The 18,957-nt window shown below is 41.0% G+C and overlaps 1 protein-coding gene and 2 long non-coding RNA genes across 6 annotated transcripts; 1 reads left to right on the top strand and 2 right to left on the bottom strand.

Moving 5' to 3' along the window:
- Positions 1 to 747: 747 nt before the first annotated feature.
- nfatc2ip (nuclear factor of activated T cells 2 interacting protein) lies at positions 748 to 9,593 on the bottom strand. 4 transcript variants are annotated; one of them, XM_010873911.4, is made up of 9 exons: positions 9,488 to 9,593; positions 7,771 to 7,884; positions 5,307 to 5,361; positions 4,545 to 4,662; positions 4,021 to 4,104; positions 3,653 to 3,911; positions 2,984 to 3,128; positions 2,607 to 2,713; positions 748 to 1,307 (listed from the first exon to the last, which is right to left on the bottom strand). In XM_010873911.4, the coding sequence occupies exons 1-9, from the start codon at positions 9,500 to 9,502 to the stop codon at positions 1,146 to 1,148; spliced, it is 1,059 nt and encodes a 352-aa protein (XP_010872213.1). In that variant the 5' UTR covers positions 9,503 to 9,593; the 3' UTR covers positions 748 to 1,145. The 4 variants fall into 4 exon arrangements, with proteins under 4 accessions (XP_010872213.1, XP_010872214.1, XP_010872211.1 ...); XM_010873912.4 differs by having other exon boundaries at positions 3,659 to 3,911; XM_010873909.5 differs by lacking the exon at positions 9,488 to 9,593 and adding an exon at positions 8,046 to 8,170.
- Positions 9,569 to 16,193, top strand: LOC109616226. Its single transcript, XR_002197345.3, has 3 exons — positions 9,569 to 9,656; positions 15,251 to 15,327; positions 15,837 to 16,193. It is a non-coding gene; the product is annotated as an uncharacterized LOC109616226 (long non-coding RNA).
- Positions 16,194 to 16,336: 143 nt separating this feature from the next.
- Positions 16,337 to 17,266, bottom strand: LOC117595117. Its single transcript, XR_004576380.1, has 3 exons — positions 17,082 to 17,266; positions 16,928 to 16,979; positions 16,337 to 16,757 (listed from the first exon to the last, which is right to left on the bottom strand). It is a non-coding gene; the product is annotated as an uncharacterized LOC117595117 (long non-coding RNA).
- Between the last annotated feature and the right edge of the window lie 1,691 nt (positions 17,267 to 18,957).

Below are 18,957 nucleotides of genomic sequence, written 5' to 3'. Positions count from 1 at the left end.
GTAGACAGATGCGAAGAAGCCTCAGAGAGGAAAGCCACCAAGTACCAGGATCTGGTCCAGCCATGTCGGGATGAAGGGTGGCAGGCCTTGCTGTTTCCAGTTGAGGTGGGCATCAGGGGTTTCCCGGCGCAGTCTGTGTGGAAGGCCCTCACAGCCCTGGGAATAGAAGGAAAGGAGAGGAAGGTAGCTGCTCGCAGGTTGGGGGAGGCAGCAGAAAGAGCCTCTTGTTGGCTCTGGAATAGGTGGGATGAGTTGAGCCGGAAGCCAGGAGAAGATGGGCAGTGACTAGCCACCACTACTGACCCGCCAAATGGAGGATGTTGTTGTTCAGGGTTGAAACGTCCAAGGAAAGTTGGACGCCAGCTGACGACATCTTCTGGCCAAAAGCTGCAGTCATTAAGTGACTGAAGGTGGAAGTATTTAGATGTATCCTACAGTAAACAACACAGGAGTCGACAACTATTTAAACAAATGCCTGTGGTAACGACCGCAAACCCAAAGTGGTCAACAAAGCAAACGACATTAACTTAAAGGAAATGCAATACCACTGCAATGACAAAACAGACGACATGCACAACGAAAATCTACCATTTGAACTAAAACATGGACAAAACAAAGGACATCTTTCTGGCTTAAATTGTACCTCATATGGGGCTAGCTACAGGGTGCTGCTCTGTTTTGTGACTCTCTGACCAGAAATTAGGAGGCTTCTCCGAGTGTGGGGGGGGAATAATATATGTAAAGAAATTGAGTAATAAATCCACACTTATTTTATTCAAATGACCCGGTAAACATGAAAATGCTTGACAATAGTAGGACGGCTCGTAATGTTTAATGTCTGGAAAATGAATGAAACTAAATCAAACATCAAACCAAGTGTGTGATGCATTTGAGATCATTCCCAAAATCAGTTTGTGCCATTACAACGAGCCTGTCCACCAGCCGACCACATACAATCAATAGTGCATTTAAATGAAGAAATACATTTTTATTCCAAAAAGGTTTCAAAACACATAAATACCATATAAACTGACAAACCTGAATGAGAAAAAGTGCAACATTCTCAATGTCTGACATTAAAAAAAGAATGCTGCCCAATTCCAATATTTTTACAACAATTCCAATATTCTTTACAACTTTGGTGTTTATGCCCACACCTCAATGACATCACCATCCTCCATGCCCAGCTGTGAGGGTGTCTGGCTGTTCGTTATCTTTGACCCATCAAACTGGAAACGCACTTTTCGTCTGGTCTCCACAGGCAGACCAGAGATATACAGGGAGAGGATGGAGCCCATGGGGGCATCCTGAGGAATAAGGGAGCGACAGGATAGAGATAGAAACAAACAAAAGACAGGACAGAAAAAATTAAATGAGGATGAACTGTATTCTTTCTATCCTGTATGTAAGTAGTGAAGAAAAGGCAAGTTAAAAACGATGTCTGAGATTCATACAAACCTGCCACACAAATAATTCATTAGGCTCTTTATTAATTAACAACACTTCGAACTCTAAAAAGAGAAAGCCTACCTGTCCAAAGTTTTTTTTGATGGTAAAGACTAAGTTTGAGCTAATAAGTCAGTTAATTGGCCCAATTGAGAAGAGCTACTGTGTGAATTCTGTATTGCAGGTTTTAATGCATAGAAACCCAAAGCTGAAATCCAAAGTTGTACTTTGTTCTGCATGGCAAACTGCAACCTTAATATTTTGTTCAATTATTGCTTTCGCTACATGGCGCAAACAATGGACTCCAGGCATACCCAGGAAAACAGTTAACAATTATGGAAAGAAATATGGTTTGTGTTTTGACCCAATAGATACCTTGTTTCAAACTCTGAGCCTCTTGTAATATTTGAATACATTGTTACAAATTCACAACCAAAGGCAAATATAACTTTTGGCCTGTATTTAAGCAAGGTTTTTATTACAAAATTAAGACATTAGCATGTCAACAAATACCATTTATGAAGATGTCAGAGGAAATATTGTTACTTTCATGTGGTTGTTTATTAACATAGATTCGACCCCTAATGTCAACCACCAAGGCCATTTATCAGATGCTTTACTAACACCATTTTGTTCAAGTACATTAAATGTCCTTTTTATTTTTTGTTTAAAATGACATCAGTGTTCTCTGAAGTGTTGAATAGGTACCTATCTTGCCTTCAGGCAAATACAAAATATAAATTTGATATTACATGATGCCTGGGCTGCCAAAATAGAATTTAAGAATTCGGGACTAATCCAAATTTTCATTTTTTAAATCTCAAACCATATATTTCTCCCCAAAAATGTTTTCAACTACATACATTTCTATACAAAATGGTGGTGGCCTAGTTGATAGGGTATATTTAAGAGCAAAACAAGTTTTCCAGTGCATTCAAACTTGAGACGATTTAGTTCTGGGACGTAGCTAGTGTAATTCAAGAAGAACTGGACAGCAATGGGAATCTAATTAAATTGAGAATTAAATCATAACCCCCAAGAATCAAAATGGAATCATGAGGTTCATAACGATTCCCATCCCTACTTTACATGTTCTTAAACAATTGTGTTCAACCCCAAATCACACCTCAAGGAAGAGAGAAACACTGGCGAATACTCACTTTGTGTATGGAATATTCTCGCATCGAGCCTTTGTCCTTGCCCTGCAGTCGCACAGTAAGCATGTCGCTGCTTTTCTCCGGCTCATCTGCTGCTATTACGACGCAATCTGATGGGAGGGAGGAGAAATGGAAAAGTGGGTTCTTAAATGACAAACAGTGCTACAAGGTGAGGTAAAACACTTTCCTCATTCTAAAAATTGGGACATCTAAGCCTGCACCAAACAAAGTTGTTTTTTAACCACTCAGATCAGCACCGAAAAGGATTTAATAGGAAAATAGTTAGTGATTGAACATAATTGAGCTACCTGCACAAGACTAGCTAACAATATTTGATATATTTTGACTCTTGACATTAGAAAGCACAAGACTAATCTCACCAATGATGTCAGCAATGCCCAAGCCCAGCTCATTGGCTGTGGAGTGGACAGGAAGTTCTATATCTCTCCTCAGCAGCAGGATACGCGAAGGTGGGACTTTGAGCTTGACTGCGAGCTCCTCCACCGCTTGGCTTAGTGGCGCGGTCTGGGAATTGACAGCCTTAAGTTAGGAAATAGGAACTCTTGGTCTAAACAGTAGAAGGTTAACATGACGAGTCATCTAGTCTGACATCAGAAGACTTGCCAGCCCTTAGTGACAATCCAACATAAGGGATTTTTACCAAATTATGACTTAACAAAGAACTACCCCTTTAAGGCCTCAGATCAGAGAGAGTGGGCTTATGAGTCTTGAGAAACAGAGCAGACAGGTTCAGAAGTTGTCCAACTAGCCCCAACTGTTGATCACCCTGAAGTCTCACGGTTCTTGAAATAAATATGAAATGATCATCAATAATGGTGAGCTTAAATCTATTTCCTGATTATATTTCACCGGAGTTAAATATGAAAGCCCTCAAGTCTCCACTGTGAAAATAGATTTTATTCAGGGATTGCGTTTACTCTGAATCCGGAAAACTGTCCGTAACAGATCAAAACTGACCTAGGGTATCCTGCACCTTACCTAAGACACACACCAGCAATGACGTAACAAGAAATGGTGCTGTTCCTCATTCTTACAGATAACACAGGGATCTTGTAGAGGTCTGTACGGCTGCGAAACTTGAGGGGGATCTCTCGAGATGATATGGGGCTGTGGCCTTGGGTCGGGTCAGGGAGCAGGCTCCAGGGTTGGGAGTTTGGGGACATCAAGATGATGTCATCGTCATCGTATGCATTAAGAGGTGGGGAAGCACGTTGGCGGTGTCCTGACCTCCCATGGGCCTCGGGAGAGAAGAGAGAGCCAACCGCATTCAGCTTCCTGTTGATCTCTCTGAGAGTTGAACAGAATGAGAAAGAGAGAATGTGAGTGACAATAATATTATAACTGCATTACTGAAAGAACAGCATGTCTGTCTCAGACAGACAAAATGTCAACTTACAGAATCTTTCGATTAGCCCGTTTAGATACTTTTGCAACAGGACTGCCTGGAGGTGGTGGTGGAGAGGGAGAGCGCTGGTCCAGCCTACAAGAGTGCATCGGGAAAGGTTACAACACTAAACATTATGAGTCTCTCTTACTACTTACTTACACAAAGAGTTTATACAATATTTCAACAAGCCATTTAAACTATCAGCACGTCCCAAAACCTGTTCCTGAGACAAGCTACGGGCAGCTCCAACCTGGTTCCTGGAGTTACCCAGGTGAAGGTTTTGGGTCCAATCTTTACTACTAGGGCTGAATTGACAACCAAAAGCATGTAATGGTAACTCCAGAAAGTTTTGAGCCCAGTTATACATTGAGACAAATTCACTACTGCCACCTCCTGGTTGCTTGGGGCAGTACAAAAACATGTTCCCTTGAAAGTCAGCTGAGTAAGTACAAACAGAACAGTGTACAAACAGAACAGTGTACAATGTAATTGTATGATTTTAATGAATCAAACATTAGCCACAAGTGACTCACAAATCTTTGTCCTCTGGCTTCGAATCCTCCTCTGAGTCACTTAAAGAAATGTTCATTTGCTCCTTCGTCTTTGAGGGTGGAGATTTGGCCCATAAACTGACCTCCTCTGCGTCGTCACCTGGGTTGAGAAATTCATCTCCAAGTTTGAGTTCCAACAGAGGAATTGATGCAACTTGTAGGAGAAAAAAAAAAAACTGCCACAAAGTCTGAATTTCTGTCGCTTCTGACTGTGTAGCATTATGTGGATAATTGACTGAGTTGGGACTACCATGGACTTCTCTGGGATAAAACACATTCTAGCATGAATAACACCATTGAAGACATGCACCATTTTAATGCAGTCATCTGGGTGGGACATCAAACTTCATTGGCTGATTGCTTCACAATAAGAAATATATAGGGATGCATCCAAAATCTGTCTGACTAAATTTCAACTGCATAAAAATTACAAAAGTCAAGTGGCCAAAGGTCTTCCGGTTAATTAAATTGCTTTAACGTCACGGCAGTTGCTTCTCACCAACAGCACCATGTGTGAATCATCAATATACTTTTGGACTGTCTTGTTCTTTTGTTTGACCTGCAAATGTGTTTGGAAGTGGTTCCTGTTTCAAACAGCAATGATGACACTGCCATAATGATCAGTGCTTTACATTAGGGCTGTGGCATATGCGCCGCCCCTGACTTTACTTGCCAATATTATGTCTAGTCTGCTACCTTAGGCTTACTGCTTGAACACACCCAATGTCTGTCTGTAGTTTATACCTGCATCAACATCACATGTGAAGACCGTTGGGTTCAGCTGTAAGCTGCTGTTCACCTGTGAACATAAATGTTGACCGGTATTATGTAACAAAATAGATTTTAGTCTAGCTCCATTACTTCAGCAAGTCCAAACGTTTCGCATGTTTATTTGCAGTAATTCCAACAGACCCATATATTTGTATGGATGTGGAAGGATCAATCCAGCTGTCAAACAATTAAAATAATTAATAACGATTAATTGCACAATCTTCTGTAGTTAATCATGATTAATCTCAATTTTAGAAGGTGTTCAGATTCTGCCCTTAATACTCACTTTTCTGTTTAAAAAGCAGTGTATTATGGGAAAGACATACTTTGTTTTATTGCAAACTATGGACAGTGCTTGACTTGGAATTAAATAAATGCAACTTGTTAATGCCCTTAGTTTAGTTTAATATACACTCACCTAAAGGATTATTAGGAACACCATACTAATACTGTGTTTGACCCCCTTTCGCCTTCAGAGCTGCCTTAATTCTATGTGACATTGATTCAACAAGGTGCTGAAAGCATTCTTTAGAAATGTTGGCCCATATTGATAGGATAGCATCTTGCAGTTGATGGAGATTTGTAGGATGCACATCCAGGGCACGAAGCTCCCGTTCCACCACATCCCAAAGATGCTCTATTGGGTTGAGATCTGGTGACTGTGGGGGCCATTTCAGTACAGTGAACTCATTGTCATGTTCAAGAAACCAATTTGAAATTATTCGAGCTTTTTGACATGGTGCATTATCCTGCTGGAAGTAGCCATCAGAGGATGGGTACATGGTGGTCATAAAGGGATGGACATGGTCAGAAACAATGCTCAGGTAGGCCGTGGCATTTAAACTAAAGTGTGCCAAGAAAACATCCCCCACACCATTACACCACCACCAGCAGCCTGCAGTGTGGTAACAAGGCATGATGGATCCACGTTCTCATTCTATTTATGCCAAATTCTGACCATCTGAATGTCTCAACAGAAATCGAGAGTCATCAGACCAGGCAACATTCTTCCAGTCTTCAACTGTCCAATTTTGGTGAGCTCGTGCAAATTGTAGCCTTTTTTTCCTATTTGTAGTGGAGATGAGTGGTACCCGGTGGGGTCTTCTGCTGTTGTAGCCCATCCGCCTCAAGGTTGTGCGTGTTGTGGCTTCACAAATGCTTTGCTGCATACCTCGGTTGTAACGAGTGGTTATTTCAGTCAAAGTTGCTCTTCTATCAGCTTGATTCAGTCGGCCCATTCTCCTCTGACCTCTAGCATCAACAAGGCATTTTCGCCCACAGGACTGCCGCATACTGGATGTTTTTCCCTTTTCACACCATTCTTTGTAAACCCTAGAAATGGTTGTGCGTGAAAATCCCAGTAACTGAGCAGATTGTGAAATACTCAGAACGGCCCGTCTGGCACCAACAACCATGCCACGCTCAAAATTGCTTAAGTCACCTTTCTTTCCCATTCTGACATTCAGTTTGGAGTTCAGGAGATTGTCTTGACCAGGACCACACCCCTAAATGCATTGAAGCAACTGCCATGTGATTGGTTGATTAGATAATTGCATTAATGAGAAACTGAACAGGTGTTCCTAATAATCCTTTAGGTGAGTGTACATACAATGTCAGTCCATAACTTACCACAATAACTGGCTGCCTCTAAATGGAGCCCATGTAAATAGAATGTTGCCATCTCATTGTTTTCTTGATTAACGCACCAATGACAATATCTGCTACGTTAGGGTACTGTATAAAACATATCAGCCCCTCTTCTCTGGACAGCTACATGGTGTGCAGGCATTAAACCCAGTGAATCACACCGAAGCTGGTCAAGGTATTGTCCTTTGATGTTTAGGCTGAAATGTGGTTAGAATGGGGGTTCAGGTGAATGCTTGTAAACATTAGACCAAATACTTAATGAAGTCTCTCAAGAAAATGTTTTCCAAATTCAACCAAATGCATGAGGTAGGGTACTTGAACAGGTATAGATAGTCATGGTGGCTAGAGATGTTATATACAAACATTACATCTGGGTACATCTGTAATTCATGCAGAGCACAGTTGTTTACTAATTTCACTATGAGAATATGATTTAGTGGAAACATTTATGCTTCGCTCAGATTACCAAAAACATTAAATTGATACTGATTGATATTTTGAAAAAAAATGCATGTGAAGCGCTTAGGTCAAGTCAACCGTGAATAACGTTTCTGGAAACAATAAATGCATGATAGTAGCGCGATGCTGTCAGCTCCAACAAAAGTCAAGCTCTTATTGGATAGCGCCGAGGCTCAAAACTAAAATAAAAATGCGTTAACGGCGACAAACAAAAAGTATTTTAAATTAATCGCACGCGTTAACTTTGACAGCCCTAATGTGTATACATTCAGAGAATCAAGAATGAAGAGACCAGTAAAATAAATAATTTGAAGAGCAGTTAGGACTTTACCTTGTTTGAGTAGATGGGCACAGTGGTAATTGAGGATGGATCGATGATACGACGCCGTTTGGGTCGAGGCTTCAGAGGGGTTGCCGATTCCAAGTCGCTGTCGCTGTCAGAAATCTGCAACAGGGGAATCACATGGTAATCACATTCAATTCTTTACAGTCAATGAATTAAACCTTAGCTCAGCAAAACACACATTTTCGATATTAATTGAATGTGTCCCTCGATATCAACAAATGTTTTGAAAACCTGACACTCTCTAGGTCAGTGGTTCCCACCTCTGGTCTTTGAGTACCCCTAACAGCACACATTTTTGTTTAAGCCCTTGACAAGCACACCCAGTTCAACTCAACGATAATCTGATAATTAGTTGACACGTTGAATCAGCTGTGCTTGGCTGGCGCTACAATGGAAATGTGTACTGTTGGGGGTACAGAGGACCTGAGTTGGAAAGCACTGCCTTGTGTAGTGCCCCTCCAAAGAGAGTCATTCATCTGTAGCCCCATCTCCCACTAAACTCCTTCCATTTGGTCATGTCCTTCTTATTGTCGGACCGCGTAAGCAGTAAAATAGCGTACTCGTTAGAGACGCCGACCTGCAAACATTAGGTCCCGCATTCGAATCTTGTAACAGCCAAAACAAATTATTCATAAGGATTAGAAGTAGATACTAGTAAGCCTATTACTAACTAATAAGCTGTTAAAACGTCCAGTGGCAAAAACTATAGATTTTATTTGTGGTGGAGGTAAACTGAATAAGAAATCATTGTGTCAGTTTAACACAATGCTTAATGTTGTCTAGCGAAATATATACGGACACTGGGGGAACATTTAGCAGTGTGGCGTAGTGGTTAAGGATACTGCCAGTCACGTGCGAGAACCGGGTTCAATGTTATCACTTTTAATTGCGGGCCGGCTGAGCCTGGTACCTTTTCTGTTTTTTTTGGGGATGCCAGTAAATAGGTCGTTTCCTTTCTAAGCGTGCAAACAGACATTGTTGATAGAGCAGATGTCACTGTTAAGAAAACAATTCGATTTTTTGGGGATTTATTAATTTTTTTGGGAGTTGTTTTAAAATTAGATAAGACGTTTGTCTCATTTTGCATTTTGAAGTTTGTTTCAACAGTTCAATTATTTTAGTCCTAATGCAAATGTGTATATAACTGTCGCACTCTATACAAATGTAAACTGGGATGGCTGAACATGTTAAACGAAGTTGATTGAAGATTTTTATTAGTCAAAAATACAGGAATATTTAATTGGTTATGAATAATAATGTAATTTCAGAACTGTAAATTGGTATGAAATAAACATGGCAGTATCCCGTTTTATACTTAATGTAACTGGCTTAGACCGCAAGGTATTAAATATTGGACAAATAATGTATTAAGATTATTTATATATTGACATGCTTTATAGAAACAGAGGACGGTCAACAGTGTAAGATTTGCGTCAGTAAAACGCAACCCCGTGATAAATTGAAATCGTTGTACTGTAGATTTATTCAAGGCCAGAGAGTAGCTAACCTATGTATGCTAGCTATTAAGCTAGCACAGATGAAAGCGAAACTTAAATAATAAGTGGGTACTTCGAATACTATTTTGCATGCTTATATGCAACTTCGACTGCTTTTCACCACCACCTAAAAGATCATAGCTAGCTAACAACAGAGGACTTATTTTATTCTTATCTTGTAGCTAGACATCCGGAACAAAACTTACCACCACTTCAGCCATCGTGTTTCGCTCCAATGATTTCCACCAATCCCATCAACGTCTGCTAACTCGGGAGGTTGTCTCCATTGTGCACCAAAAACCTCTGTGAATATGAGTTGTTGTCAGATTCTACTCTTGCTACGTTATGATCAGAGATTCAGGGAGATAAGAATCCGTGAGTATAATTCATAGACTGTATAAGGTATAATTCCTTGTCCCGTCAAAACAAAACAAGCAGAAACAGGCTTGTTAATCAGTTTATTTATTTTTATTTGAAAAATGGAATTATATTTTTTGTAAAAAAAAAATTAAGATAAACTTTAACTTAAAATTGATATGTCGATGTTTCTCTTGTGGGTAGAGCTAAATGTGAAATGTCTGTCATTGGCCAAAATCAAGGCTTACACTTCTTGCCTTTCAAAATAGCAGCAGGCCAAAATCTAGGCTAACACTTCTTGCCTTTCAAAATAGCAGCAGGCCCAAATCTAGGCTAACACTTCTTGCCTTTCAAAATAACAGCTCACCCTACTGAGTTACATTAACTTCTGGTTTATGGTTATCAACTAGCCACACCAATTCTAGTATTAACAAACGTGGAAATGAATAGTTAGTTAGATACATTATATACTGCTACTTGTGAAAGCAAAAACAAGCTAATTTAATTAAGGCATACAATCAAAACAACAGAAGTTGTATTAATTAATGGTTGCCCATTTAATGCTTTTTTAATACTTTGACGATAAACATAATATTTTTCCAATTCTTTCACAACACTAACCACCAAGCAATCCTTATAACATAAACCTATTTGATCGCATATCTCCATTTAAATCGTTGTAAATAGTCTACTTAAACCTTGAAAAACTGCTTTCAATGTTGAGAGTTCAGTTGGAGCTCCAACAGGACATGCGGAAAGTTTTCCGCGTCTACATTCAAACCCTGTACTTTCTATGGCATGCTTTGTGTGCACGATGCGTATGTTCATTGTTTGAGTGCACCGTGACGGTCACAAGCAACAGCAGTTGAGCTGGAGAAGCACTTAAGACCCCTGTCATGCCACGTTCCATTTACATCAGAAGTTGGAACTGGGAATGACGTCACACCTGAGTTAACCCAAGTTGATCGCGTTCCAGTGTCCAAAGTCGGAAAGCAATATGGACGCCCCCATTAAAGCCTTTGTTGTGCTTGCCCTTTCGGAATATATACAGTGTTTTTCATTGTATTTCATTGTGTAGAAAAATGTATTGACCACTTTTTAATTGCCTACTCCATAACTGGTAACTTAACTTGTAACCTGGACAGGCGAGTGCTCTTCAGAATATTGTAACGTAATTATAAACATTTTCCTATATAATTAATAACACTAGTCTGATAAATGGACACTAGTCTGCTGCCATCTTGGATTACGAACTCAGGACTAGTGGGGTTGCTGCCACTTTCCAAGTTGGAATTCTGACTTGAGGGGCGTTCCAGTTGAAACTTCCGACTTGGAACTCGGAAATTTCAACCTCAGAGTACAAATGGAACGCGCCATTGCCTAGTGAGAATGACAGCTTTGTTGTTGCTGCTGTTAGTAATTTATCATTATTATTATAACTACATCATTGATTTTGCCTGTGTGTGATCAACAATGGACAAAACCTTGTATGTTATGACGTGGGCACTGTGGAGATGAGCATTCCGGATGATTTAATCAGTCTGAAAGCCATTAAACAGTCTGTCTGTTTAATGGCTCACAACCAAAGGGCGTCTTCAACTACGGTATTTTATTTTTGCATTCCTATTCTGACATCCAACAGCACAACAAGACTTCTTTTAGTTTGAGGATCTTGCCAATTTTCCTACACTGGTTCCCGACTTCATACTAATTGTCTAGTATGTTTTAATTGATTGATAAGTAGTTACAATTAATTCATGAATGACAAAATATGGCAATATTTCTCCATTTATATTTCTTTATGTAAGATTATTAACCAGTTGCTTTGAATCCTGAATGCTGATTGTCTGAAATTGTGTTCATAATAGTAATGAGGCCTCTCAGTGATTTGTGGAATATTGCCAATATACCACAGCTAAGCGCTGGATCCAGGCATTTCGGATTGACAGAGCTCAAATCTGGTTGAGAAAGTTAGTTTGCCTTCCCCAGACTGATGTGCTCTCACTACAGTCTTCTGTGATGTGGTGTGTTTTGCATTCACTTGTATGAATAACACCATCCTGATCATGTTTCTTGTCTCTATCCGAGTCCTGTCTAAACTCTTTCCTACAGTTCCCTCCTTTGATTGGTTCATTCACTACCCAATTATTTACCCACCTGATATACTTACAGACTTGATTTAACAATGCAACATGGGTTTCTCTCATTTGTGCACCTGCACTAATTCCTTTTTAATAATTTGTAGTTCCACTGCTTGGGTGGTTGCGGCGGCAAAAAAAGTCTCTGGATGTTGTGGGGCTGTCTTGGTTGACACGCCTGTGCAACATCGCGTGGTGGTCGGGGACAGTGCCTCTGGGATGGCAGACCGGGGTGGTGGTCCCTCTTTTTAAGAAGGGGGACCGGAGGGTGTGTTCCAACTATAGGGGGATCACACTTCTCAGCCTCCCCGGGAAAGTCTATGCCAGGGTTCTGGAGAGGAGAATACGGCCGATAGTAGAACCTCGGATTCAGGAGGAACAGTGTGGTTTTCGTCCGGGCCGTGGAACACTGGACCAGCTCTATACCCTCTACGGGATGTTGGAGGGTTCATGGGAGTTTGCCCAACCAATCCACATGTGTTTTGTGGATTTGGAGAAGGCATTCGACTGTGTCCCTCGCGGCATCTTGTGGAGGGTGCTTCGGGAATATGGGGTCCTGGGTCCTTTGCTAAGGGCTGTCAGGTCCCTGTACGACCGAAGCAGGAGCTTGGTCCGCATTGCCGGCAGTAAGTCAGACTTGTTCCCAGTGCATGTTGGACTCCGGCAGGGCTGCCCTTTGTCGCCGGTTCTGTTCGTAATTTTTATGGACAGAATTTCTAGGCGCAGCCAGGGGCCGGAGGGTGTCAGGTTTGGGGACCACACAATTTCATCTCTGCTCTTTGCGGATGATGTTGTCGTGTTGGCCCCTTCTAACCAGGACCTTCAGCATGCACTGGGACGGTTTGCAGCCGAGTGTGAAGCGGTGGGGATGAGAATCAGCACCTCCAAATCGAAGGCCATGGTCCTCAGTCGGAAAAGGGTGGCTTGCCCACTTCAGGTTGGTGGAGAGTGCCTGCCTCAAGTGGAGGAGTTTAAGTATCTAGGCGTCTTGTTCACGAGTGAGGGAAGGATGGAACGGGAGATTGACAGACGGATCGGTGCAGCTTCTGCAGTAATGCAGTCGATGTATCGGTCTGTCGTGGTGAAGAAAGAGCTGAGCCGCAAGGCGAAGCTCTCGATTTACCAGTCAATCTACGTTCCTACTCTCACCTATGGTCATGAGCTTTGGGTCATGACCGAAAGGACAAGATCCCGGATACAGGCGGCCGAAATGAGCTTTCTCCGCAGGGTGGCTGGGCGATCCCTTAGAGAGAGGGTGAGAAGCTCAGTCACCCGGGAGGAGCTCAGAGTAGAGCCGCTGCTCCTCCACATCGAGAGGGGTCAGCTGAGGTGGCTTGGGCATCTGTTTCGGATGCCTCCGGAACGCCTTCCTGGGAAGGTGTTCCGGTCCCGTCCCACCGGGAAGAGACCCCGGGGAAGACCTAGGACACGCTGGAGGGACTATGTCTCCCGGCTGGCCTGGGAACGCCTCGGTGTCCCCCCGGAAGAGCTAGAGGAAGTGTCTGGGGAGAGGGAGGTCTGGGCATCCCTGCTTAGACTGCTGCCCCCGCGACCCGGCCCCGGATAAGCGGAAGAAGATGGATGGATGGATGGAGTTCCACTGCTTGTAGTGAAATATGCCAGAATTCTCTCTCTGTCACATACACCACAACGTAATCTGTATTTGGGCGAATGGGCATGACCAGTATATATTAGAAAAAAAAGACCCAGGAGTTTCCCAAACTTTTTAACACAATCATAAAATGTTCATTTTTAATATTTTGTCGAGAATCCTTTGAAGGCAATGACTTCTTGGAGTCTGGAACGCATAGACATCACCAAACGCAGGGTTTCCACCTTTGTGATGCTTCGCCAGGCCTTCACTGCAGCTGAATTTGGTTGTTGTTTGTTCATGCCTTAAATTTTGTCTTCAGTAAGTGAAATGCAGGCTCAATCGGGTTTAGATCAGGTGATTGACTCGGCCATTGTAAAACATTCCACTTCTTCGCCATAAAAAACTCCTGGGTTGCTTTCGCAGTATGTTTTGGGTCATTGTCCATCTGTAAACTGGAGTGTCATCCAATCAACTTCATCTGTCCAAAGAATGCTGTTCCGGAACTGGGTTGGCTTTTTTAGATATCTTTTGGCAAATGAATGGTTTGCCATTGAGGCATATGAATGGTTTGCACCTTGTGGTGCACCCTCTGTATGTGCTCTCATGAAGTCTTCTCTTCATGGTAGACTTGGATAATGATATGCCTACCCCCTGGAGAGTGTTCTTCACTTTGCTGGATGTTGTGAAGGGTTTTTTCTTTACCATGGAAAGGATCCTATGATCATCCACCACAGTTGTCTTCTGTGGACATCCAGGCCTTTTTGTATTGCAGAGCCCACCAGTGTGTTATTTTTTTCACAGAATGTACCAAACTGTTGATTTGGCCACTCCTAATGTTCCTGCTATCTCTCTGATGGATTTTATTTGCAGCTTAAGGATGCCTGTTTCACTTGCATTTCGAGCTCCTTTGACCGCATGTTGTGGGTTCACAGCAACAGCTTCCAAATACAAATGCCATACCTGAAATCAGTTCCATCAATTACCTGCTTAATAACAAAGAATAGCCCACACCTGTCCATGAAACAGCTTTTGAGTCAATAGTCCAATTATTTTTGGTCCCTTGAAAAAGAAGGGGCTACATATTAAAGAACTGTAATTCCTAAACCCCTCAAATTAAAGCTTGGAGACTGCACTTTGAGACCATATTCATTATTTAACTGTAACTTGAAGACAAAATAACTTGTGTCCAGTTATTTCCTAACTGTATATTACTGCCATACTTTCCATGTCTATAATGTTCAATACTACTACCCATATTGCTGCTAGTTTACAATACTCTTTTTTTAAAACTGCTGCTAGTGTACAGTTTCATATATATTTCAGCTTTATTTTTTGCTATACAAAAATGTCATTGTGCAGGATGACGCTCTGTTGTTTGAGAAAACTTTGAAACTTGAAACCATGTTCATAAACAGTAGAATGGTTCTGGCAAGTTTATTCATATATATTAGATTATAATAAGTAGTAGATCGCAAGAAGGGTGAATTGCTTTTTTGAGGGGAAAGGAATCTGTGATTTTGGCCAACGTGAGACGTTCCACGTTTAGCTCCTATGGAGGACCAAACCTGCCATAATTTGAAATAAATAAATGTATCAATAAATATATTTATGCATAAAAATATAATAAATGTATTAATCAAATATTATTTCCCAATTTATTTAATTCCTTGATCATTCATTTCTGTTTTTATTTTTATTTCCATTATCATATATTTCTGTATATATTTATTTCTGTATTTATATAAATATTACTATATTTCTGTATTTATTTCCATATTCTTTTATTTCTGTATTTATTTAAATATAATTTTATTTCTGTATTTATTTCCATGTTCTTTTATTTCTGCGTGTATTTATTTCTGTATTTCCTTGTCCTTAAGCTAATGAGGGGGCGGGACTAACAGTCAGATGTAGCAATCAAGCCCAGAGCAGCAGATAGAATCTGACTATGAAAGCGGTGAGTGCTGTTTTACAGTAGATCTTTGGCGCAACCCCATGTTGCCAATCACTATTCCTCACACATGCATCGTTTAAGCATAGGTGACATGATTATAGTATCGAAAAACCGAGAGGAGTTTTCGGAAAACAACCTACGTAACCCCTCCATCCCGAGGGGTTGCTATAATACCACGCGGACTGACTCAAGAGTAGCTTACTGTACACAAGGCAGCGTTTACCTGTAGTAGCGAGGAAGCACGCGTGAGTGGTAGATAACTTTTGTCTTACATTGCAGATCATTGCAGGGATCTGATGAAAGGAGTTTGGTAGAGTATAATCGCTTAAATTACAAGTCTGGTCCTATACACTGGCACTGAAATGAACCTTTTTCAATGCAAGGACCCCTAGGACAGACCTGCAAAGATGTGCCGTTCTCGTAGCCTATTCAGTTTGCAAAAATTATATTGTGTTTTTCCAAAAACTATATATTTATTGATACATGTATTTATTCATTTCAAATTTTGGCAGGTTTGGACCTCCATAAGCTCCACCCACATGAGATCGAAATATCAAGTTGTTTTATAGTTTATGTGAAAAAAGGAAAGGAACCAGGTAAGCCTAGCTCGGATGGCCCGCGATTAAAAAGGATGAATGTTGTTGCCCTGAATTAATTTGAACCTAGGTTATTCCGGTCCAGGCTTCGTGGAGTAGTGGTTAAAGACATAGCCTCACACATGGGCGACGACCTATACAGTGTCAGTATAGCATCTCGACTCTAGATCATTTTGTCACGCATTAACGTTATGTCAAGTTTGAATATTTTGCTAGACACCTTTAAGTATTGTGTTGAACTGACCAACATTTCTTATTAAGTTTACCTCCACCACAAATAGCATCTATAACAGTATGACATTTGCCACTGGCCATTTTAACAGCTTATTAGCTAAAGTACCACTACACTATTTAACAAAAGGGCAGTCAGTCAGTCTGTCAGTCACTCAGTCACTCGCTCAGTAAGAGACATTTGCTCTTCTTGGCCAGCTCCGCTTACCTGGTCCAGCAAATTGAGATAATACAATAACAAGTCAAAATCTATAAAAACGGATTGACAAAAATCTTTCTTGTTCCTATTTGTGTCGTTTTGACAGGACAAGGTATTATACTCACGTACACGGACCTTGCAAGTAGGGCTGTCGCAATTATTACATAATTGCCTGATCCCGATTTTGAGCCAGATTGCAATTATTTTTATGACAGATCTTTTGCACAATATTTTGATTTCAAAATCATAGGTTTCCTATCTGAAAGATTGTGGGGTCATTAGAAGTGGACTTTAATTGAAATCCAGATATGTGTAAGGTTAGTGTTACTGACCTGCCCCTGACATACACAGAGTTCATCCACCTGAACGAACAGCATTACTAGCTTCCAGTCCTCTGGTTTAATGGCCTGTCAGACAGAAAAAAGGACACAATCAGAAATGACAACCAGGGAAACTAAAGTTAGTTCTAATATATATATATATATATTAACACTTGGGTTATGTACTGTAGAATAAGAGTCACAAAAACTATGACAGGGAAGCTGTTATGATTCTATTTGTTGGGTGACCAGAATACCTGGTTACTCCTGAAGGAGAGTGATAGTTCCTTTGCCTGGTCAACAAGAGCCCTGCAAATGAAATCAACATGGTCTGAAACATTATTTTTCTCTCACTTTCATGCTCTTTCTTTGTCTTCTCTCTCAAGAGGAGCCAGTGTAGGGAGGGTTTACCTGTGCTGTGAGGATTCAGAATACAGGTTTGTCTGAGCAGGAAGTGTATTGGTCATTGCAGGGTTAAACATGGCCAGCAACTCTAGAGTGACAGAAATACTAATTTGTGAGGAGGGTGCTTATTATTAAGTGAAATCAAATATATGCATATAAGTATCTGCTGAAAGACTAAAAACATCAACATACAGCTCCGGAAGAAATTAAGTGACCACTGCACCTTTTTCTTTACTTTCCAAAAAAGTTGAAAATGAAGGTTTTGAGTGAGGAACAGAAGGGTTAAAATTAAGAGACCACTGCAAATTGAACGCTTCTGGTCCTCGCTCAAAGTCTTCCATTTCTACTTTTTTGTAAAGGAAAGAAAAAGGTGCAGTGGTCTCTTAATTTTTTCCGGAGCTGTAAATTCCATGCAAATTAAGTTAGCGCATGTGTGCAGACGAGCGTTTGACAGCTCTGCACAAATGTTTACTAATTGTGTACGTCGACTTTTGTCATTTTCAACCATATTTCCTAATTAGAGAATGCACATAAAATGCATGGATAGAAATGTTTGTGTTTTTATTCAGTCAGTCATCGTCTCATCAACTGCCACTGAAAAATAGATATTTAAAGAGTATTTTTGTCAAACCCTATTACCCTTTCCAAGAACCTACCAATGCTCTTAATAATTATTTTGTCTACTTCTCAAATTACCTACTCTTTTGTATGACTCTCAAATAAAAGCTAACCAACACTAATTTATTCTCTTGTATGACTCTCAAATTACTGTTCTATGACTACTATCAAACAGCTAGCTCTGTTTTATGACTCTCATGTTTTGACTAACTTGCTATTTCAAATACTTCTCTCTACGTTCCATTCACGTGTGTCTCCTACTGACACCCCTCGAAGTGACCAAATTTCATTAACCTTTTATGCACGCTGTATCAAAACAACCTTTCCGAAAACTACAGCTGTTGGGTCCGGTTTGAGCTTCTAACGTCATTGGGCACATGGTGTTGTATTTTGAAACAAGCTTCTGGTACACTGGATCGAAACAGTAGAGCCGAAAACTGAACTGCTTCGGAGCTTTGCGTTCACTCGTCCTGTCCCTACTTGTCACAACTGGTAGCATGAGGCACTACCTGCAGCCCATTCAGGTTGCAGAGGCAGTCCAGCTTCTCCAGGATGGCACATCTATACGTGCTGTCGTAAGGTTTGAAAATGAAAACAGGGGCACTGGAGAAGCAACAGCAAGACAACCCCCAAAAAGGGAAGGGTTTTGCAGGTGGTGGCCACAGACATACAGTGAGGGAAATTTTGTATTTCATCCCCTGCTGATTTTGTACATTTGCGCACTGGCAAAAAATTATCAGTCTACTATTTTAATGGTAGGTTTATTTGAACAGTGTCAACCAGACAGCAGTAGCAGTGTGAATAGACCATAGATTTGGTGGCTGTAGTCTTTGATGATGGTCTGTGATTTTCATAAGCCATCTGGTATGGTAGATGCCTTGTACGGAGGCAAGATGGCAACCGATGGACGCGCCTCCCGCAGACTTTACCACCCTCTGGAGGGACTTGCGATCGGAGCAGCTGCCGTACGAGGCAGCAATGTAGCCTGAGAGGATTCTCTCAATGGTGCACATGTAGAAGTTGGTGAGTTTTTACAGACATTTTTTGAGTCTCCTCAGGAAGTATAGGTGCTTTTGGGCAGTTTTCACTGCAGAGTTTGCTTACCTGGACCAAGTGAGGTAATCTGTTTATGCAGGTGCAACCAAACAGGGACAAAACGTACTTGACAGCAAAAAATAAAAATATATACTTCATCCAGGAAAAAAATCATATTAGTACAAGCAATTGTGATGCCGTTTAGCCTCCCCTACCTAATTAATCACCT

Source organism: Esox lucius, chromosome 11, assembly GCF_011004845.1.
Source record: "Esox lucius isolate fEsoLuc1 chromosome 11, fEsoLuc1.pri, whole genome shotgun sequence".
Lineage (NCBI taxonomy): Eukaryota > Metazoa > Chordata > Actinopteri > Esociformes > Esocidae > Esox > Esox lucius.
The sequence above is the reverse complement of the archived record's forward strand: the minus strand, read 5'-3'. Positions and strand labels throughout refer to the sequence as shown.

Bases quoted from the DNA above. Each gene is read 5' to 3' on its own strand.
- nfatc2ip (XM_010873909.5), bottom strand. From the start codon at position 8,078: ATGTGTGCTGTTAGGGGTACTCAAAGACCAGAG. The intron at 5,362-7,770 runs GTAAAGTCCTAA...TTATGTTCACAG, and splicing joins TGCCCATCTACTCAAACAAG to GTGAACAGCAGCTTACAGCT. The intron at 3,912-4,020 runs GTAAGTTGACAT...TTCAACTCTCAG, and splicing joins CGGGCTAATCGAAAGATTCT to AGAGATCAACAGGAAGCTGA.